This window comes from Peromyscus eremicus, chromosome 5 (genome assembly GCF_949786415.1).
Source record: "Peromyscus eremicus chromosome 5, PerEre_H2_v1, whole genome shotgun sequence".
NCBI lineage: Eukaryota > Metazoa > Chordata > Mammalia > Rodentia > Cricetidae > Peromyscus > Peromyscus eremicus.
In genome coordinates this window covers 40788382-40811693 of record NC_081420.1, presented here as the reverse complement: position 1 = coordinate 40811693, position 23312 = coordinate 40788382, and the positions used below count along the sequence as shown (strand labels likewise).

At 45.2% G+C, this 23312-nt stretch overlaps 1 protein-coding gene across 1 annotated transcript; it reads left to right on the top strand.

The window, feature by feature from the left end:
* Nucleotides 1–1839: 1839 nt before the first annotated feature.
* Trim27 (tripartite motif containing 27) lies at nt 1840–22966 on the top strand. The gene is made up of 8 exons (XM_059263358.1): nt 1840–2420; nt 3528–3623; nt 5623–5853; nt 11539–11561; nt 14680–14795; nt 14912–14944; nt 16240–16266; nt 22136–22966. The coding sequence occupies exons 1-8, from the start codon at nt 2001–2003 to the stop codon at nt 22729–22731; spliced, it is 1542 nt and encodes a 513-aa protein (XP_059119341.1). The 5' UTR covers nt 1840–2000; the 3' UTR covers nt 22732–22966.
* The last annotated feature ends 346 nt before the right edge of the window (nt 22967–23312 follow it).

The following is a 23312-nucleotide window of genomic DNA, read 5'->3' as shown; positions in this document are numbered from 1 at the left end:
CAAAACTTGTTTCTTCCTTCTAGAGTAGAAGTGTGAACTTTTTGATTCCTTTGGACTTCAGTTTTTTTGTTGGTTTTTCGAGACAGGGTTTCTCTGTGTAGCTTTGCACCTCTCCTGGAACTCACGTGGTAGCCCAGGCTGGCCTCGAACTCACAGAGATCCGCCTGGCTCTGCCTCCCGAGTGCTGGGATTAAAGGCGTGCGCCACCACCGCCCGGCTGGACTTCAGTTTTGAAGCAGACTAGACTATGGTGTGGCCTAGGCCAAGTATTCTGCCTTCTACTGGAAGTGTGCTTAGTATTGGGACCTGGAGTTTCAAAGGGCCGGTTGGAGAACGGAGGCTTGGCTTGGAAAGACCAGTTAGGACCTCGAATTTCTTGTCTCATGGTGAAGATCTGAACAGAGTCCTCTCAAGTGATGCTCTGGGTGCAGAAGCCCCTGTTGTTCATACACAAGGGCAACACTGAGACAGTCCCAAAGGAAAGCAGGAAATGCCCCGTCAGAGGTGACAGTGCACAGAACTGCAGAATTATTCTGTGATAAGACAATGGACACTATGAGACCTCGACTTATCACAGGACTCTCGATAGAGCAGAAACAAGCAAGTTTTAGGTTCTACTCAATGCCATCCATGCACTGGGTGTTTTACTTATACTAGTGGGTAAACATCTTTATGGCTTAAACTGTTAAAAAACAAAGTATAACTCCTTGCTGGAGTATATATCCCTGAAAGACATAAGGTATTCGGCTCAAGGGGGACACCGAAGCGGATTGTTGGGAGTAAGAACTTACTAGAATTACTAACGCCATGTGCGGACGGACCGCAGCACGTGGACACTCAGAATTTCAGACCCTGGCGCCGCAGGGAGCAGGCCGGGAGGGGGCGGGGGTGTCCTGAGAAGGAGGCTCACGTGGCAGAATCCGGGTCCTTTCTTAGAGGGTCTCACAGGAACCCGGGTAGGCTGACTCCTCAGCAGGTGGCAGGGGAAACGGGAGGGAGGTGTGTCGCCACGTAGCCCTTTGACACAGCTGGTCTGTCCGTCTCACTCGGGGAAGAGAGGAATGTGGGCACTGAGGGCGCCTGGTAAGAAGTTGGGGACCCAAGGGCGGGCTCTCAGTGGAGTGGCTCCCCAGTAGCCGTAGCGCTAGGGAGAAAGGGGAGGACTCCAGGAGGTGTCAGGGTCTGATCATCATCAGCGCTCAGGTCTGGATTCTGACAATCCCCATTTTCACACGAGAAGAAAATGAGGCTCGGAACGGTAAACCAACTCACTCTAGGGTGGAAGGAGTCGAACTGGGCTTCTCCGTTTCTGCCACTCAGAAAAGTTGCTGATAATTCAGCCTTGTTCCAGCAACTGCAAACCCGGGAGTTGGGTGTGTTTCCGAGGGCTTCACGCGCAGGGAGGGGCTTCTCCGGTCTCTCCGCCCGGCTTCCCAGCACTTATACAAAACCATCTCACTTTTAAAGGAGCCGAGGCCTAGGCACTAAGAGGAAACCGACAAAAAGACTCGGGGTCCACAGACGCTTGGAGTGTCCGGACCCCACGGCCAGCGGCACCGTGCGCACGACCGCACTGGGCGGCCACCGGCGACCCGCAGACGGAGGACACCCGCCTCCCCGCCGGGAGGAGACGGCGCGCGAAGCCAGGCCCCGCCCCCGGTCCACCTCTTCCGCTCGGCCCTGAGGAGTCTGCGCGGCCTCGGGATCCGTTCCGACGCGGCCACGTTGCCCTGTGAGCCAGCCCGCGGCGCCCGGCTCCCGGCACCCCTCTGCTCGGCCTCCTGCCGGGCTCTGGGGCCCAGGCCTTCCCGCGCCGTCGGCGGCGGGGTGCGGCTGTGCGGGGATTGGCCTGGCCGCCCGAGAGCTCCGCGCGCGTCTGGGATCCCGGCCTCCGAGGCCCCGCCCCGCCCCGCTCCGGAGCGGAGCCGCCGAGCGAGCGCGCCGGGCTCCGCCAGAGCTCGGCTCCGTGCTCATGCCCTGCGGCCCGGTGGGCCCGCGCCATGGCCTCCGGGAGCGTGGCCGAGTGCCTGCAGCAGGAGACCACCTGCCCCGTGTGTCTTCAGTACTTCGCGGAGCCCATGATGCTCGACTGTGGCCACAACATCTGTTGCGCGTGCCTGGCCCGCTGCTGGGGGGCCGCGGAGACTAACGTGTCGTGCCCGCAGTGCCGGGAGACCTTCCCGCAGCGCCACATGCGGCCCAACCGGCACCTGGCCAACGTGACCCAGCTGGTGAAGCAGCTGCGCACCGAGCGGCCGTCGGGGCCCGGCGGCGAGATGGGCGTGTGCGAGAAGCACCGCGAGCCCCTGAAGCTGTACTGCGAGCAGGACCAGATGCCCATCTGCGTGGTGTGCGACCGCTCGCGGGAGCACCGTGGCCACAGCGTGCTGCCGCTCGAGGAGGCGGTGGAGGGCTTTAAGGTAGGGCCGGGCCGGCGGACAAAGGGGCGAGCCGGGGGCTTCCTGGCCTGCCGCCGAGAAAAATGGCGAGCCGGACGTGGGGCCCAGCGCCGTCATTTCCTCCCTGTCGGCCGCGGAGCCTCCGCACTCAGACTCGGAAGGAGAACCTGTAGCTGGCCAGGCCAGCGGCGTCCCCACCCCCATCCCTTCCCCCCCAGCACCCCCCTCTTAACTGCCTCCACGCGTGCGGGGCAGGGACGGCGCGCGAGGGGACGCTCCCTTGACAAAGGAGATGCACTTGGAGCCGCGTCCACTTGGAGAGGCCTTGGAGACCTCGAACTCGAGCTGGCCCGGGATAGCAAACCGAACGGCCGCTGCTGGCCGGCTGAATTCACACCAAGCGGTGCCTGTCCCCTAATCTGTGTCCCCCAGCACTTCCCTGTCCCCTGTTTTAGAAGCTAATGGAAATGGAAACAGCTCTTTACTGCTTGAGTAAATCTTTTAGGCACTCTGAGACTCGGGAGAGAACAGTCATTATGAGGAGTAAGTGAACTCACAAGACCTGGAGAGGCCTTTGTGGACTGTTGAGTAAACACTGGCACGGCTCCACAGAAATGCAAAAATGTTACATATAAAGGAGCTCCACAGTGATAATCTATTTTGAGGGCTGCACACAGAGTTATATTTGTTTAAATGTGAGTTCATCCAAATGTCAGTGCTGTTTACAGAGCTGACACCTGTATCATTTCACTCGCTGGTGATAAGCTGTAGTTTGGGAAAGTGATGTTTACCGATTCTGTGTATGAGGAAAATAAGTCATTTTCTCTGTATTCCTCTGAGGAAGAGGTACACCTTAGCTTTTGAGCCTTCTCACCCAGATGCCTCATAACTTATGCAGAACCCATCTAGGAACTGGTAGGTGGCTCAGAGTTTAAATAACAATTCGCTAAAGCAGAGCTGTGCTGACCCCTATGCTTTGGGATCTTCCCAGGAGTGGCATTGTGGTCTGAGGACAGTCCAGCTGGGCCTTGGCATCTGTAGTTTGGGTTCCTGTGTGATGAGCAGAGTAACTGTTCTGATGCTGAGATCTGTATAATCTTGAACTGCCCAACTGTTTGCTTTCTTCAGGAACAAATCCAGAATCGGCTGGACCATCTGAGAAGAGTAAAAGACTTGAAGAAGAGACGGCGGGCACAGGGGGAGCAGGCGAGAGCTGAGCTCTTGGTAAGGGTCCAGATCTCCATCCTGCAGAGGCATTGCATCTGGATAGTGAACTTCGGAACTACTGGCTCTGGTAGTCCTTGAGAAATCTCAGTCTTGGCCAGGGTACAGTGAAAAACTTCAAACAGCCCTATCGCTTTGGTGTCTGTCAATCCCACCACTTAGCTCTGCCACGTACAGCTGAATGAGACCTTGGCACCCCTTGCTTGAAAGTAGATTGAAGAAACTTCTCGGTGATCCTGAGTGGACTGAACTTACACGTACAGCAGTGTCAGCTCTGGGAAGTTTGTCCAGAGAGGTACAGCCTCTAGGAATCTAGAATCTTGGGTTTGCTTCTTGGCTCTGACACTAGCCGGTTTAGATGGAGAGGTGGTGCAGCCTTTCTGGGCCTTAATTTCTTTGTCTGTGAAATAGAGGGGTCAGATGAAACCTGTGATTCTCCAGCAGGCTGGTGCTGCCCTTTCTGCCTTTGAAATGGTAAATGGTTTGTTTTGGGCCGAGTCGAAGGCTGAGTGGGAAGGTGGGACAAGGTTGGTAAGTATTTTTGCAGCAAGAAACAGACCTATGCCAGGCAAATTGTTCCTGCCAGGGCGTCAGTCACAACCCCTTTTGGGAACACTGATCTTCAAGGTTTCTTTCAGCTGTAATTTGTCCATCTAAGATTATATTGTATGCTTTATGCCTTTGAAAGACTTACTCAGCTGAGAAGAGATAGGAGCTTATGAAAAGGGTCTATAACACAAGGTGTGTGTGTATCGTGTGCACGTATACGTGCACAAGCGCGTGCTACAAAGATGCCTAGTAAGTGCCTAAGAAGATTGGTTAGAGGTGTGATGAGGCAGGTGTCGTCTTGAAACAGCTGAGTTCAGATCAGGTTTGGCAAACTTTCTAAAAGGGGCCAGTAGTAGTTTTAGCTTTGTGGGTTCACACAAGCCGAATCACAACTAAATAGCTCAGTAATTGTTCCTCAGAAGCAGCCATATCTAATACATGGATGAGTGAGCGTGGCTGGATTCAAGGAAATGTTTCTTGACTGTTCTAGAGCCATTTGGTGACCATTTTTTTATTCAGAAATAATTTCACTATTTAGCCCAGGAATGTCTTGAATTCTGAATATCCCTTGCTTAGCCTTCTGGGATTACAGGTATGTACTGCCACACTTATAATTCCTTAGTTAGAAGTCTTGGTTTTTTGCGATGAGGTCTTACATAGCTCAGGTTGATCTTGAATTCATTATAGCTAAAGCTGACCTTCAAGTCCCTGTCTGCCCATCTCCACCTTCCCAGCGCTGGGAATACAGGCATGCACTAGCACACCTGGCCCCAGCTTCCCGGCAGTGGAGGAGTGGGTGGAGGAGGAAAGACAGACAAACTGTAATTGACACATTGTATGGAGGACAGAAAGGAGGACACCTTCCTCAATGCCAAACCCATAAGCATCTCCAAAAATCATAGGGCATGGATCACGTAAAGGGACCAAGTAAACAAGGCTAGGAAGGTGTGCTTGATCATTACAGATCACCTCCACAGGACACACACCTAACCTTGCCACTTCTGTATGGCTGTTTCATGACTCTCTGGAAGGCGGCGTATGATCTGATCTTGTCCCTCGGTGCTCACGGGCTCCAAGCATGTAGAACCATGTGTCTTATCTCCCCACATGATTACCTGTGCCTTTTGCTCAGCCTAGAAAGCTTCCACGACATTCTTCATGATCCTGTGTGGACATGGATTTGGGGAAGACGGTTCTTTATCCACCATGATGGTATCTCATGAACCTGACTCTCACTTGACCGAGTCTCTTAAGGTCAGGGACTCTTTCTTAATTACCATTGGAGTAATTCAGTTCATGGTCATTGTGTGTCTGGTGTATAAGGACTGGCGAGAGAATCTGTTTTAGTGTGAGATGAAATGATGAGGTCTTGAGGTTAAGTCATTGGGAATACTTTGAAGAGTTCTAGAAGTGAGCCTTCCTGTTCACTGCCTTTGTTTGTCGTGTACAGAGCCTGACCCAGATGGAGAGGGAAAAAATTGTTTGGGAGTTTGAGCAGCTCTATCACTCCTTGAAGGAACATGAGTATCGCCTCTTAGCTCGCCTCGAGGAGCTAGACTTGGCCATCTACAACAGCATCAATGGTGCCATCACTCAGTTCTCCTGCAACATCTCTCACCTCAGTGGCCTGATTGCCCAGCTGGAAGAGAAGCAGCAGCAGCCCACCCGGGAACTCCTACAGGTAACCAGGAGAGCCCTGCAGGACAGCTTGGTGGACGCAGCAGGACAGGGCAGCTTCACTGTTGTCGGAAGTTCACGATTCCCTTTGTCCTTTTCGACTGCTTGAGTGTCGGGCACTTCAGAAGGAAAGCCTATTGTGACTGACACACTCAGTTCTTCAGTTGCACTGTGTCATGGAAAGGGCAAAGAAAAACCTAGTCTCTGGGCCTGTCCTGCACTATGTGGTCTGATCGCGGGCCAGGCCCTTGACACTGTTAGGGCTTCATTGAGCTCATTTGCTCAGGCTGGATTATAATAAAGCCTTTACTTTATTATGTACATGGATATTAGCACAGCCAGAAGACATCGGGTAGAGAGCAGGTATGTTACCCTGAGCCTGGCTGTAACTTGCCCGTGTTAGTGTAGCTGAGGAAGGCCAGTGTACTCACAGGGCAAGACCACAGTAGCTAATCTACTGCCTGCCCTCCTGTCTTATCTTCCATTGCCACGGGCACTATGGTGGGCACTGGAATTAAGTGGTAGGAAAATAAGCTTTCCTTAATTATGTTTTACTTTGAAGTTCAGACAATAAGTAAATGGTTATCACATCTGTTAATAAATGCCATTTAAAGCAGGTCATAGGTTAGTACAATAGTACGTAGGTTAGTGAGCAAATTATGGCCTGCCATTTGTTTCTGTTGGTGCTTGGAACCAATTAGGTTATTAGACATAGCCATGCTCATTCATATATATAACATTCACTGCTTTTCCATTATCAGTAGTACTGAGTATTTGTGTAGATAGTGAAACCTATACTGTTTACCATCTAACTCTTCAAGACAAGTTTACTCTCCGGTAGCACAGTAAGGGCAGACAGCTTAAGCCTTGATGAAGGTCGCTGTTTCACTGTTGGAGAGAGAGAAGGGAGAGTTTTAGGGGCAACTGTTGACCTGTGAGGCAGAATGACCAGTGTGGTGGGAGTAGGTAACAGTCTTGATGCAGGTGATGCCCAGCAGTATCAGCTTTTTAAATGACTGATGACTCCACACAGAATTGTCACAGTAATAACTTTGAGCAGGAACCATGTTAGAGTTGAAAAGTAGTGACCACGTGAGGCGAGTAGAAACTGTCATAGTTGAAACAACTATTTGAAGGGTGATGATGGAGAAGATTCCTAGAGACAAGGCAACTTCTGTGCCTTTATCTGGAGGGACTACTTGAAGAAACTAAACCTTTTCAAAGTGGGAGGAGGATGTCTATGGTCAAGATCGGGTGAGAGAACACGTGACACAATCTAAAATGATGGGACATCAGAAGTGTGTGCTACTAAGAGGGTTGTGGGGAGAGAATAGCACATTTGCTTCCGGAAGTTCCTCTGCTGTGTGAGAAGAGACTGTTGCGATGTATGGGAAAGCCTCTGCTCTCTGAGGCAGGGTAGGGTTGTTTGGTCAGTGACAAATTGATGATGGCTGATGATTGGCCATGTGATAGGAAGTCAGAGGACAACCGAGTGGAATCAGTCCTCCCCTTCCACCTTTGTGTGGGTTCTGGGGCTTGAACTCAAGTCTTCAGGCTTGCAAGGTGCTCTTACCCACTGGCCCCCAGTGACCATTTATTTATTGGACTGTTCTGCCCTTTGTGGGTGATGTTGGCTGCCTTGGGTCCACACTGCTCCCATGTAGGTCCTGAGAAACAGAATTGGGCCTGTTTGGGTTGGGATTTTTTTTTTGCATGGAAAATATAAATTTCACCATTTCAAAATGTTGTTTCTGTAGCACAAACATAGCATTTTAAAATAATGAATTCAAATATCAGCTTACTATTTAAATCCAGAACACTTTTATCACCACCCCCCAAAGAAACCCCTTTTCATTTAGCAGTCCCTTTCATTCCTTTCTACCTCTAGTCCCTATATCTGGGTTTTTTACATTTTGGGTGTTCAGTAAAATCATACAATATGTGGACTTTTTAATTCTAGCTTCTTTTACTCAGCATAATTTTTTCAATATTCATTCTCATGGAATGAATTAATACCTTATTTCTTTTTATAGCTTAATAATATCCATTGTGAATATATCCTACTCTGCCTCTTGAGTGCTAGGATTAAAGACGTGGTACCCAGCTGCTTCTTTTTTTTAAGATATATATATATATATATATATATATATATATAGAGAGAGAGAGAGAGAGAGAGAGAGAGAGAGAGATAGTATGTTCTTTGGTATTTTGCCTGCATGTATGTTTGTGTACCAGATTTCCCTGGAACTAGAGTTACGGACAGGTATAAGGTGTCATGTGGGTGCTGGGAATTGAACTCAGGTCCTCTGGAAGAGCAGCCAGTGCTCTTAACCACTGAGCCAGCTCTCCAGCCACTCGTCCTACTCTTTTTTTTTTTCCCAGACAAGGTTTCACAGTGTATCCCCGACTTGCCTTGAACTCACAGAGATCTGGAATTATAGGCTGCACCCACATCCAGCATGTTTTGGGGGAATTATAATGGGGTTTTGTTTTAGTTTGTTTATTTGAGACAGTGTTTTGCTGTGTTGCCTAAGCTGTCCTCAAACTCATATGTTCCTGCTTTAACCTCCAAAATGCTACCCTCAGCATGTGAGAATAGTTTTTACTATATGGATCATGAAATTGAAGGTGGATGATGGGAGTGTGCATGGATCCCGTAAGGAGGAGAAGTCTGATGGCTCTCCAGGGCTGTTTAGAGTTGTGTCTTTGGAAAAGCAGACTGTCCAGAGGTCAGGAAAAAAAGGCAGATCGTACACCCTCGACTTCTGTTCACTTATTGGTTTTATGAGATGAAGATCTCATATAACCCAGGTTGGCCTTGCACTTACCTTCTACCTCATTTCCCAAGTGCTACAGTTGCAAACTGTTGCATGCTGTTTAAAAACTTTATTGGAATTTTTAACCCGTTGAATTTGATAAGAGACAACATAGTCATAAAAGGGGGCGGGGGCTGGTGTGGCGGTTCATACCTGTCTCCCTACACTGAATCAGAAGAATTGCTGTGAGTTCAAGGCCAAGCTAGGCTACAGAGTGACCCTGTCACTTGGCAAGTAGAGGTAGGAGGATCAGGAGTTTGAGCCTTCTTGGGCCACATGAGACCCTATCTGAGGAAGAAAAAAAGTTGAAAGAACATTCTATAGGAAAATGGGCAAAAATCACCAAGAGATAAGCTACAGAATCATAAAGTTGGCCTGTGGAGTAAGCAAGCGTACCAGAACTGTTATGGAAGTAATGCCTACCAAAACTACACTAAGGTTTCCCTTATCGGTTCGAAGAGCAAGTGTTTGGGATGTTGTTAGATCTGTTGGTGGGAATTCAAAGTTGTCAGACCCAAGTATGAAAGTATATACCAAGATGATTTGCCTCAACATTGTGTGTAAGTCCTGGAAATAGTCTAACTTCCAAACCTAAAAGATTGACTTAGTCAGCTAAACACATGCCCAGCAGAATACTATGCAATTTTTAAAAAGAAGAAAGAAAGGTAACTGAGAGGCCTGAAGAGGAAGCGCATACCTAGGCAAAGGTAGGAGAATCAATGCAATATTGAGACCAGCCTGGTCTGTACAAACGGTTTCAGGTCAGCCAGGGCTAGCTACATAGTAAGGTCCTGTCTCAAGAGGGTTGAGAACAGGGATAGTACCTGTAAACTCATGTGGATGAAAAAATCAAAATGTAAACTAACTATGGGGCTGGGGAGATAGCTCAGTGGTTAATAATGTTCCCTGCCCTTTTAGGAGACCTGAGTTCAATTCCTAGCGTTCATATCAGGTGGCTCACAGCTGCCTGTAATTCCAACCCCAGGGGATCCAGTGAGTTCTTCTGGGGTCTTTGTGCAGACAGCGCACACACACAATAAAATTAAAATCTTAAAGTGATAATAGAGTATGATACTTTGTGGTAAGAAAGAGAGATTGGAGATTACATGTATGAGCTAGTTTTGCAAAAGAAACAAAATCATGGGAAATGGGCAAATAAGATAGGAGGGGTCAGGAGGAGTGGCAAGGACTCTAGAATAAATTGTTAGGGGTTTTTTTGAATCAAAATAAAAACAGCAATGGGTTACAGCCCATTGAATAAAATAATAATCTATAATTTCTGTTCTTAGGAAGCAGAGGTAGGTGGATCCCCAAGTTTGAGACGAGTCAAGGTTACATAATGAGATGCTATCTTAAAAAAAAAGGGGTGGGATGGGGCTGAAGAGATGGCTTAGCAGTTAAGAGTACTGGCTGCACTTCCTGAGGACTCAGGTTTGATTCCCAGCACCCACATGGTAGCTCATAGCCAGCTATAAATCTGAGATCACATGCCCTCATCCAGCCTCTGCCGGCATCAGACACACATGTGGTACACAGACATACATGTGGGCATAACTAGCATACACAAAAAAAATAGTAAAATTTAAAAAAACTTTAAAGGGTTGGAGATGGCTCAGAGGTTAAGAGCATTGACTGCTCTTCCAGAGGTCCTGAGTTCAATTCCCAGCACCCACATGGTGGCTTGCAACCATCTGTAATGAGATCTGGTGCCCTCCTCTGGCATGTAGGCATACATACAGGCAGAACACTATACATAATAAATAAATCCTAAAAGCAGAAACAAGACAAAAACCTTTAAAAAGTAGAAAAATCCATAATAATAAGGGAGAGATTCTTCAGGCACTGTGTTTAAGTCATATGGAAGAGATTTTAAAGTTAATGAAATACTTTTTGCAACTATCAAGTAAAAAATTTAGACAAGAATTGGTGGGAGGTATGGCTTGTTATGGAAGACCTTGAATTTAATCCCTAGTGTTGGGTTTTCTTTAAAAGAAAAAACAACCGAACTTGTCAGTGGATGCCAAGCCTTAAGGAGCATGTTTGATAAGAACTGGAAGGGTCACAAATAGATCACTTACTAATTACAAATGGGAAAATAGTAAGTAATAGGCACAGTTTGTATCACCAACTGCTCTACTATTACTACATGTCATAGTAACTAATGCAGTGTTCTGCATTACCTAGGGTAGGGCTAAGTGTGATGGTTGTGAAGAATATTAAGTCAGTTATTAAATTAGAATATGTAGTGTGATTGAGATTAATGTTCAAATTCCCGAACTTTATTTGTGTATTTATTTGGATTTTTCTGTGAAGCCCTGGCTGTTCAGGAACTCACTATGTAGACCAGGCTGGCCTCAAACTCCACCTGCCTTTGTCTCCCAAGTGCTGGGATTAGAGGTGTGCGCCACCACCACCTGGCTTCCCAGACTTCCTAACACAGCTGAAGTTGGGCAAGGAAACATACAGTTCTGGAAAGACAGATGGTAAACAACAGCTTTGTAAATGGTTCTGAGGATGCATATGCCATCTCTGTGTATACGTATAAGAGAAAAGGAGTTGAAGGTAGTAACCATGGGGAGAGTAAGCAGGAGGTCATCGTGTGAATGGCTGTTCTGTTTATTTGTGGTTATTTCACAATTGTTTTAAAAGAGCATACTGTACATGCAGGCCACTGAGGCCCGAGAGTAAGATGCCTGAGTTAGTACATCCTTACTTCTCAGCCTGATGTCTAGGTCCTTGAGTTTTAATTCTGCCCTAGTTAATCTTGACTAGTGTCTGTAAGAGGGCGGGCCCGTAGCTGGGTTTTCAGTGACCCTGTGGAGAAAACTCAAGTTGTGCGTAGGTCTCATGGTTTTCTTTCTTTTCTCTTGCAGGACATTGGAGACACACTGAGCAGGTACACTTTTCTGTCCTTGTGTTGTAAACCAAGACTATGGGCCAGTATTTGTGAATCCGAATTAGAGACTAGCACCTGAGAAGTAGATGGCTTACTAAGTGCTGTCTGTCACTGAGGAGTCTTACTGTTCAGAGGACTAGAGAACCTTAGCTCCTCAGTAGACCTTTAGAACTTGGCCGAGCACAGTGGAGTATACCTTTAATCACTGTACTTTCAAAGCAGAGGTAGGTGGATCTTTGTGAGTTCGAGGACAGCCTGGTCAACATAGTGAGTTCCAGGACAGCCAGAGCTAAGTAGTGAGACCCTGTCTCCAAAAAAAAAAAAAAAAAAAAAATCTACTTTGGAACTTTTGATAAATTGATGTTGGAGTGAGAGAGTTCACTTGTGGGGTGCTGTGGTTTAGAGCACAGTTCCAGAGCTCCAGTTCCAGTTCCAGTTCCAGAGCTCAAAAAGAGTACAAGAGCAGATTGTGACTCTTGCTTCCTGCAAATTTCAGAGTTTTTTCCATCTTCTTCTCTCGTTCTTTAATATAATGGGGGAAGTAAGGCCTGAAGAAGATAGGACTGGCTTGGAGTTATGTAGTTATTGGTGGGTCCCATGGATTCTGGTTGTAGCCATTTCTCTGCTGTGCTGTCAGATGGAAAGTGAGTGAGTGGAGCTCAGTGCTAGGACATGTGTTTGCCATGAACAAGCCTAGGATTTGATTGCCAGTGCTAGAAATGGAGGAGAGCGAGGAGAGAAAGACCAGACCAGAAGAAAGAGGGAGAATTTGGAGCAGGCAAGAAGATGAGACAGCTGCAGGACAGATGTTTAGGCTTTGGAAAGATGGTGTTTAATATAGGGTACCTACAGGATGAGACTGACTTGGACGAAGCTGAATTTGGAAGTTGATTAAGCTCCTTCAGAGGAAAATGCAGTTTGGTGGGTTGGCTGGGAGATGCATGCAAATAACTGTAGTCCTCAGAGCTGCTGAGATGAAGAGGAATGGAGTTGTAACAGTCCCATTTGGGTGGCCAAGAAAGTAAGGCTGTGTCTGCTGGATTTAGGTTTGGTTTGGTTTGGTGTTATTTTGAGATAAGGTCTTCTATAGTAGGCTAGTTGTGAATTCTGATCCTCTTGCTCCAGCTTCTTACATTGAAATTACAGACATGAGCTACAATGCCAGTTTTGTGTTTTGTTTTGTATGGGGGTTTTGTTTTGTTTTTCCCTTTTCTGTACTACTAGGTATTGAACCCAGGGCCTTTGACATGCCAGAAATGAGCTCTACTATTAGTCCATATGCCCTACTCTTTTATTTTCCGGTTTTTGATGCAGAACTAGGATGGCAGGCCATCAACCTTGCATGAAAGTCGCTATCTCAGACCCTAGAAGTTTGTAAAGAGTAGGTTACCGCAGAAATAGAGTTCAGCAGCTAAGAGCTCTTGCTACTCTTTCAGAGGCTGAAGTTTGTTTCCCAACACCCAGCTATAAGTTGCCTGTGATTCCAGATCCAAGGGATCCCCTTTCTACCATCCACAGGCACTCAAAGATGTGGCATGCATACACACACACACACACACACACACAAATAAAATTAACTTTTTTTTTTTTTCTTTTGGAGTAGGTTTCTCTGTTGTAGCCCTGGCTGTTCTGGAACTCACTCTGTTGACCAGGCTGGCCTCGAACTCAGAGATCTGAGATCTGCCTGCCTCTGCCTCACCAGTGCTGGGATTAAAGGTGTGTGTCACCACTGCCCAGCCTATAAATCTTTTTTTAAGAAGAACATAGGGATCTGGAGAGATGGCTCAGCGATTAAGAGCTCTGGCTGCCCTTCTAAAGGTCTTGAGTTCAATTCCCAGCACCTGAATTATGGTTGTGCACCATCCATCTATAGTTAGATCTGATGCTCTCTTCTGACATAAAGGTGTACATGCAGAAAGAGCATTCATATACATAAATAAATAAATATTTCAAAAAATAGATTTGGTTCTATGAGTTTCACTGACATAAGGTTTAAGCATAATAAAAATTTTATAAGAAGTTTGTAGATAGCTACATACAGCTCTGTAGTTGGTGTGGTGGTGCCAGTGGTCTTCAAAGGCTGATTTCTTCTCATTTTACTGCCTGAAGTGTGGTCCTCATTTAGACCAAGAGAACTGCGAGAATGCCAATGAGGTCTATGCTGATTTAAAGAAAAAGTATTCATTTGTGTGTGTGTGTGTGTGTGTGTGTGTGTGTGTGTGTGTGTGGTTTCACATGCATGATAGATGAGTACACACTACAACACATATAGAGATCAGAGGATAACTCGTGGGTCAGGAATTGGTTCTCTTTCTACAGTGTGGGTTTAGGGAATGCCCTAGCGCAGCAGATTCCTTTACCTGATGAGCTGTCTTCCCTGACCCTTTAAGCAGATTTTTGAAAATTCCATTAGATGCTTCTTAATCTCTCATTAGCTACAACTCAGTCATAGTTTGGGAACCTGAAGATTCTAGACAATTAATTGCCCACAAGGGCTTTTGTCATAACACTTTGCTTTCTGGCCAGGTCAGCCTCATAATTCATTTCAATATTGAAGACTTGCTTTTGTCTGCTTCATTTTGGAACGTTTGTATTATTTGTTTGTTTTTTGTTGTTTTTGTTTTGTCTTTTGATTTTTCAAGACAGGGTTTTTCTGTGTAGCCCTGGCTGTCCTGGAACTCTGCTGTGTAGACCAGGCTGGCCTCAAACTCAGAGATCTGCCCGCCTCTGCTTCCCATTTGTTGGGATTAAAGGCTTGTGCTGCCACCACCACCTGGTTGTTTTGGAAGTTTTAAGACAAGATCTCACTTTGTAGCCCTGGACAACTTGAAGCAAGCAGTGATCCTCGTGTTCTTGCCTCCTGAGGACTGGAATTGCAGGGAGGAGCCACTGCACCCCCTGAAGACTTACTATTTGCAAAGCCATGAGCTAGTGCTCTGGGAGAGATGAAAATGAGCAAGATTATCTCACTTTCATCTCTGAAGGTGATTTAGAGGAAAGTTGTAAAAGCTTGCAGTAGCTAGTTCTAAAGACTGCCCACTAGTGTTGGACAGAGTAGCCAGGCCCTGGCAAACTGAGGGAAAGGAATCACATATGGTTTGCTGTTGTTTTATTTTAGAGCTGAAAGAATCAGGATCCCTGAGCCCTGGATCACACCTCCAGATTTACAAGAGAAAATCCATATTTTTGCTCAAAAATGTCTGTTCTTGACAGAAAGTCTGAAGCAGTTCACAGGTAATATGAGGAGAGGAAGTGGGTTTGTATTCTGATATCTGTATGTTATCACCTGATGATGCATTTTCTAACCAGACAGAGTAATACAAACTGAATCTCTTCTCTTTTGTCCTTAGAAAAAATGCAGTCAGATATGGAGAAAATCCAAGGTAAATTTGCCTGTTGACTGGGCTCTTGATGTTTGAAGTTTCTTGGGAAGAAGCTGAGTATATTGGGAGTTCAGGAGGGTCAGCAAGACGGCTCATAAGTGCAGTCCTTACTGTGCAAGCCTGTTGACCTGAGTTTGAAACTTGGAACATACATAAAAGTGTAAGGAGAGAGCAGACTCCATATGTGCCACATGATTTATGACAGCCCCCCCCACACACAATCATCATCATCATCATCATCATCTGCTTCCCTACTTTACATTATTGATGTTTTCGTTTGAGTTTTGTTGAGACAGTCTTAATATGTAGCCCAGTCTAGCCTCTTCTTCACCAGTCTGCTGCCTCAGCCTCTGGGATTACACCTGTGCCATACCTGCACTCCACAAGTACATTTAGTTCAGTGGCTAGTTCAGAAGTGGCTTTCCTCAATCTGACTCTTGTTTATTTCTCTTCCTCTTCCTTTGCCACTTCAAAGACTCTTGTGTGAAATCCCTGGCCAACTAGAAACCCCACATAAATTAATGATGACAGTGGGTGTCATTTGAGCCACTCAGCCTCTGCAGCAGACGGTTTGTACAAATTGAGTTGTAAATATGTATGTCATGCATATTTTGCCTTTGCAGAGTCAGGTGGCTCTCTGGAAGGTGGAATTCTTGATCGTGACTCAGTCTGATACTATGTTCTACCAAGTTCACACATGTTATATGTATAGCCAGGGTTTCCAAGCCCTCTAGTCTTAAAAATTCTTCCATGAGCAAAGCATAATGGTCATCGTAATGTAAACCTAATACTTAGACAGCTGCTCAGAGATGACTGCCATGAGTTTGAAGCCAGCCTGGGCCATACAGTGAGCTTCAGGTCAGCCTGGGTTACATAGTAAGACTGTCTTTTTTTAAAAAAAAAAAAGAAGAGCCGGGCGGTGGTGGTGCATGCCTTTAATCCCTGCACTTGGGAGGCAGATATCTCTGAGTTCGAGGCAGGCTTGGTCCACAAAGCAAGTTCCAGTTGAAGGCCAGCCTGGTCTACAAATCAAGTTCTAGGACAGCCAGAGCTGTTATACAGAGAAACCCTGTCTTAAAAAACAGAAAAAGAGAGAAAAGGAAAAAAATTCATGGGTAGGTAGCAGATAAGGATTCAAAACGTGAACAAAGAAATCAATGCCCAATTGACACAAGGGTTCTGAAATAGTAGTAGATTGCACTGCTCTATGATTTTTAACCAGATTAGGTTCACTTAACGTGTTTCCTAGAAAGACACACAGGTTCCGTAACATCTTCTCTTTCTTGTTCTTTCAGAATTGAGAGAGGCTCAATTATATTCAGGTACGTGCTAGAAGACAAACAGTGTTGGAGAAAGGAATAAAAGCTCTCTGAACCTAACCACTATTACAAGTGGTTTGAGACTGCCTGAGTTTGGATCCTTTAGTTGCGTATGTACAAATAGCATATAGCCAGCCTCTGGTTGTTTCTATGTGCTTTCTAAAGTGACATCTTTGTCACTTTAAATAATTGTGGCATTCTAGAAACGTGGTTCTCCAGAAACAGAAAGATCCCACTGTAGTCTGAACCTTCCCAACCAGTGTCTGGGGCAATGTGCTGTTTGCCATAAACAGAAATGATTGAATCAGCTCTTATTTCCATGATGGTTAGTCTGGGGGTCTTAGCCTTTCAGCAGTGTGCTCTGGGCAAAAATCTGACAACCTCTAGACATCCGTCTTTAACTTATGATTCAGAGACTGAGTCAGTCTGGTTCCAGGAAACCCGAATCTGAGGTGTGTTTACTTCTAACCTTTAGTTACTAGATCTTCCTTAATTGGAACAAAGGCTGTTATCAATGTTTGTTTGTTTGTTTGTTTGTTTATTTATTTTAAGTATTTAGAATACATGTATATATGTGCATGTCTGCTGTTCACAGAAGCCAAAAAAGATGTCAGATCCCCTTGAACTAGAGTCACAGATGATTGTGAGCCACCATGTAGGTGCTGGGAACAAAACCCAGGTCTTATGCAAAGGCAGCAACTGCTCTCAACTGCTGAGCCATCGCTTCTGCCTTTGATATTTGTTTCTTTGAATACTGGCTGAGTATGTCACATGTTAGCACAGCCTAACATGTAAAACACTTTAGAGAGCACTATTCTGCCCTTGGAATTTACAGTCTGGTTGGAGATAAGAGGTATACTCATGACACAAGAAAGACAAGTTGGGGCTGGACATATAGCTCATTGGCAGGTTGTGAACCTTGTGTGTATATAAGGGCCTTTGTTAAATCCATAGCACCAAAAAAAGTGGATGAGAGTAGATAGGTCACTTTTGCAGACAAATTGTTGAACCAAGGGCCACCTTGCCTGTAACCTATCATGAATTTTTTTAATGTTTATTTATTCTTTGAGAATTTCATTCAATATATTTTGATCATGGAATCCAATTTGTGTTGGCTGAGCATGGAGCCTGACCTGGAATGTAGTTGATACACCCAGTATCATCCTGTTGAAGAAAATTGATTTTCCAAGCACCTATCAATTGCGAATAGCTTCTTTGCTAGGGTTGGTACTTCGTGCTCACTTTCCCACCTCCATGCTGGAATTTTGTCTGGCTTGAGCTTATGCATGTCTTTATGCATGCTGTCACATCATATATGTGTTTATATGTGCATCTGCCCTGTTCTGTTGGAAGATAGTTTCCTTGAAGTCATCTACCACTTTGACTCTTAAAATCTTTCCACCCCTTCTTCTGCATAGACTCCTGAGCCTTGAGAGGAGGAATGTTGTACAGACATACCGTTTAGGACTGAGCATTCCAAAGTCTACACTGACCAGTTATAGATCTCTGTGTTAATTACTATCTATTGCAAAAAGAAGCTTCTCTGATAAGGGTTAAGCAGTGCACTTAATCTATACATACAGCAGTGTGTCATTAGTAGTCACTTTATTGCACTGTTCATTTAGCAGAGTAACTGTCCCCTTGGACCTGTAACCTATCTAGCCTTGGGTTCTTAACCTCAGTGACAGCGTCAAGTATGGGTTCCAGCTTATGAAGCAGACCTAAAATGCAATCATAAGGTGGTTGGTTATTCCCGTAACATTTTACCACTATTCACCAGTGGGCATGTCTTGCAGACAGATCATTATTGCAGTTCCCAGGGTTCTGAGTTGGGTGAGATGGATGATTACTTTTCTCCTCCAGTAGCATGTATAGCACCTAATGCCAGCAGGTAGGGGTGAAGCTTCCACTTGAGCGCCAACTTAGTTTCTCCATGTTCTGTGATATAAGTATGTAGAGTCTGCAGCAACAGGGACTTACCATCAAATTGTTGAGGATAGCCAATAACAATGGCCTGTAATGTGAGGGGAGGGGCAGTTGAGACACCATTGAGCAACAACTCAAAAAAAGATGTGACTCATTCATAGTCCCGGGTAGGGGTTTTTAGTAGTTTATCTACTAAAAACAGGGTTTCTCTTTGTAGACCTGGCTAGCCTTGAACTCAGATGCACCTGCCTCTGCCTCCCAGGTGTTGGGGTTAAAGGCATGCACCACCACTGCCTGGCTTAAAAAAAAATTTTTTTTGATGCTATTGTAATGGGATTATTTCCCTAATTTCTTTCTAAGTATGTTTGTCATTTGTATATACAAAGACTACTTATTTTTGTGTGTTAATTTTATATCCTGCTACATTGCTGAAAGTGTAGAAGTTTCCTGATGGACTCTTCAGGGTCTTTTATGCATAAAACATTATGTCATCTTCAATTATCGGAGCATGGTGGCACACACCTTTAATCCCAGCACTTGGGAGGCGGAGCCAAGCGGGTCTCTGTGAGTTCGACGCCAGCCTGGTCTACAGAGTGAGTTCCAGGATAGGCTCCAAAGCTACACAGAGAAACTCTGTCTCGAAAAACCATTTTTTTTTTTTTTTAAATTATGTCATCTTCAAATAAGGATATGATGAATCTTCCTTTCTGTTTGTATCCCCTTGATCGCCTTCGGTGGTTCTAGTCCTCCAGCTAAGACTTCAGTACTGTACTGAATAGCTGTGGAGAAAGGGGATGTCTGTCCTGGCAAAGGAAATGTTTTCCTCCATTCGTGCTGGCCTCTGGTTAATCACAGCTGATTCTTCAGCTCCAGATGACCAGACACCACTCATTCTTAACACAAAAATACCACACAAACAACCACAGTAGATTCTTGGCTTCCTCCAGCAACTTCACAAGCCAGGCCTCCATCTCTCATTGCATTTCTCTGGACACTCTTGCCTTCCAAGTTCAAACAGAACAGCACACTGAGCTGTGCATACTCAAAGGCTTTTCCAGCCTAAAGTTCAAAGGCAATCACAGTCCTCCCAAAAACACATGGTCAGGTCTGTATAGCAATTTCCCCCTTCTGGTACTGTAGACGAATTTCTAAACAATCTTGTTAAATAAGAAACACAGAGCCAAATACAGGGGTGAAAGCCGTAGAGATCAGAGAAATAATGATAGCCACCAACTAACCTTAGCTCACCATGCCTCCTTAGCTTCTCAAGAGAACCAGCTTCTTCCTGTCTAACCTGCGCCTTTATTGCCTTGCTGTTCTGTCTTCTCATTGGCTCTTAGCCCAGCCACCTCACTTCCTCGTCACTGACACTCTATACAGACCTCCAGGTCTCTATGGTTGGTACTGGGATTAAAGGCGTGTGTCACCACGCTTGACTGTGTCCTTGAACTCAGACACTCTGCCTGCCATGTGATCGGATTAAGGGGATGTGCTACCACCACCTGACTTTTGTTTATGGCTGGCTATCTATGTCCTCTGATCTCAAGGAAAACTTTATTAACATACAAATAAAATATCACCACATTTCCCCTTTTTTTCTAATAAAAATTAAAAATAATAAAGTTATAATTAATATAAGAAAAACTGTATACAATAAGCACAATAACTATATACAACATCTACAAGCAATAAATACATCAACAATGTCTAGTCCATTTGTATTTGACAAACTCAGAGAAAATATTTCATTATCTATCCTAAATTGGTAAGTCTAAAATGTATCTGAATCTCTTTCTTTCCTAACTTACATTACTAACAGAGAACTATCTTATAATGTCTCTCAAATTTATACACTTATACTTCTTTAGTGAGTTGAGTTTCTTTTTTGAAATACTTAACAGGGAAAACTATAACTATAAATATCTAATCTTCAACTCCCTCAGAGACCCAAGAAGGAAATAATATTATCTAGTACAACAGGAAGTGCAAACAAAATGTGAATTGACAGAAATAGCCAGCTGTCTGGATAGTCACCCGAGGCTTTTTCACAACATTGGGGCATCCTCTTTAGCTATAGGCTTAGCATATCTACAGACTCATTTGTGAAGTAGGATGTACACAAGGCCTACAGCTTGACCTCACATTCAGTGCGAGTAGTCCATGTACCAGATAAACCTGAATTTTACCAATGTCCTGTCATGATTTAGAATTTTAAATTTTGGAAATTGTTGGTGTTTCTGTCTTTGTTAGAGCGCTTCTGTTGTTGAGAGGACACAACTATGGCTACAAATAACCTGGGGAGGAAAGGGTTTATTTCTTCTTGCACTTTCAGGTAGCAGTCCATCATTGAGGGACAGTCAGGGCAGAAACTGATGCAGAGGCCATGAGGAAAGCTGCCTACTGACTCCCCATGGCTTGTTGAATCTGCTTATTGCTTGCTTTCTCTCTGTGTCTGTCTGTCTGTCTGTCTCTCTCCTCCCTTTTTTTTCCTTTTCCAGAGCTGAGGACTGAACTCAGAGCCTTGTGCTTGCTAGGCAAACACTCTACCACTGAGCTAAGTCTGCTTTCTTGAACACCACACATCCACCTACCCAGGGGAGATATGAATTATCCACAGTGTTAGATTAAAAGCCAAAAGCCAAAGAGCAACGGAGTAATCTACTCTAAGACAAACCAGGCAGCCAGGTGAGGTGGCACACACCTTTAATCCCAGCACTTAGTGGCAGAGGCAGTTGGATCTCTGAGTTCCAGGCCAGCCTGGTCTACAGAGTGAGTTCCAGGTCAGTGGGACCTATGTAGAGAGACCTCGTCTTTATTAAAACAAAGCAAAACAAAAAACTAGGCAGAGGCCAGATGTGGTAGTGTATGCCTATAACCCCAGCAGTTGAGAAGCTGAGGCAGGGCAGTCAGGAGCTTACAGTCATGTTTTGCTATGTAGTTTGTTTGAGGCTAAGGTATCTGATCTGCACAGATTGTCTCAGAAAAGGAAAGGAGAAAACATGAAAAGAGTGTGGGTGTGCAAGACAGAATCTGAGAAGAAATGAAAGAATGATTTGAAAGATGGCAAAGTGGGCAGATTCTCAGTTCTTTAACCAGAATTCTGAACTCCAGAATATCTGTAAACCAAAATTTCATTGGTTGTTTTTCAGTAAATTTATTAAAATAGCAATTCCTGGGGCTGGAGAGATGACTCAGAAGTTAAGACACTGGCCGCTCTTCCAGAGGTCCTGAGTTCAATTCCCAGCAACTACATGATGGCTCATAACCATCTATAATGGGATCTGACGCCCTCTTCTGGTGTGCAGGGTACATGCAGACAGAACACTGTGTGCATATAAGTCAATAAATCTTTAAAAAAATAGCAACTCCTGAATTTATGTGACTAAGAGCCTCTGTCTGTTGTGATATGACTATGCATGTTTCCAAGCATGTCTGTTGAGGTTGATTGTACACTGCAATGCTAGACTTTGCTGTAAAGTATATTGGTAGTATTCAGCTTCATCTTACGTTGGCCACCAGGATTTTCAAATTCAGGAATTAGGCATGTGTAAAGAAGCCTCAGCTGCAGTCTGTGATGGAAATTCAGTCTTAGGTGAGAGGAGGATGGGAGACAATTGTGTTGCTTTCACTGTTATCCACACAGGGGACCAGCTAATTTAATGACACAGTTTTAGGTTTTGATACCAGAGTGCTGTATAGCACCATGTGACCTAGGCTGGTCTAAACTCATGAGGATGCTCCTGCCTCAGTCTGAGTGTGCCACCATGCCTGGTTCCAAACGTGATTTTTGGAATACACAGTTTTATGATGTGTTTGATCGTAAAATGAATACAACCACTAGTGGACATCTCTTGCTGTGTCCTAGGGGAGTAGGCAGAATGCCAGATGGTCTTGAGTGGGCGCTTCTGGCTTTCAGCTGACCGGGATCCCCTCTTTGTTTCTACAGTGGATGTGACCCTGGACCCAGACACAGCTTACCCCAGCCTGATCCTTTCTGATAATCTTCGCCAAGTACGGTACAGTTACCTCCAACAGGACCTACCAGACAACCCTGAGCGGTTCAATCTGTTTCCCTGTGTCTTGGGCTCTCCGTGTTTCATCGCTGGGAGACATTACTGGGAGGTAGAGGTGGGAGATAAAGCCAAGTGGACCATAGGTGTCTGTGAAGACTCGGTGTGCAGAAAAGGTGGAGTGACCTCAGCCCCCCAGAATGGATTCTGGGCAGTGTCATTGTGGTATGGGAAAGAATACTGGGCTCTTACCTCCCCGATGACTGCCCTCCCCCTTCGGACCCCTCTCCAGCGGGTAGGGATTTTCTTGGACTATGATGCTGGTGAGGTCTCCTTCTACAATGTGACAGAGAGATGTCATACCTTTACTTTCTCTCATGCTACCTTCTGCGGGCCAGTCCGGCCCTACTTCAGCCTAAGCTACTCGGGAGGGAAGAGCGCAGCTCCTTTGATCATCTGCCCTATGAGTGGGATTGATGGGTTTTCTGGTCACGTTGGGAATCACGGCCATTCCATGGAGACCTCCCCTTGAGGAAGTGAACGTAGACCACAAGTGCTGTTGGCTGTAGTGCTACCCCAGGCACAAGGGATCTTGTTGTCTTGTCAATTCCTGTCCATCACAGTTGGGTGTCCTTACCGTTTTCCATGCCCTTACCGTGAGAGACAAGATGTTCATGGTCTCTACTACACTTTTCCTTCCCCTGCAGATTGTGAGATGTAATGAGAAGTATTGCTGTTTCCCAGAAATAAAAACCAGATTCCTCCTCCTGTGTTTCATTTTTTTTGTTTTGTTTTTGTTTTTTGTTTTTATACATGACTGAAGTAGATAAAGAATATGGATAGGATTTAGAGAACCGCTTGCGAGGTTCCTGTCCTGGCTTTTCTCAATGATGGACTGTGATGTAAAAGTGTAAGTCAAATAAACCCTTTTCTTCCAAGGTGCTTTTGATCAGTGTTTATCACAGCAACAGAGAAACTAAGACAGAAATTGGTACCAGGTTTGTGAGCTGTTGCTGTGATAGACCTGGTCTTGTTTTGGGAAGGACTGTGGAAGTGTTTTGAACTTTGGTTTGGAAAAGCCATTGCATATTAGAAGTATAATGTGCTGTGGGA

What these genes read in the sequence shown, in the direction of transcription:
- Trim27 (XM_059263358.1), top strand. Translation starts at nt 2,001, where the DNA reads ATGGCCTCCGGGAGCGTGGCCGAGTGCCTGCAGCAGGAGACCACCTGC. An exon ending in AGGCGGTGGAGGGCTTTAAG is followed by an intron (nt 2,421 to 3,527) that starts GTAGGGCCGGGC and finishes TGCTTTCTTCAG; the next exon opens with GAACAAATCCAGAATCGGCT. An exon ending in AGAGGCTCAATTATATTCAG is followed by an intron (nt 16,267 to 22,135) that starts GTACGTGCTAGA and finishes TTGTTTCTACAG; the next exon opens with TGGATGTGACCCTGGACCCA.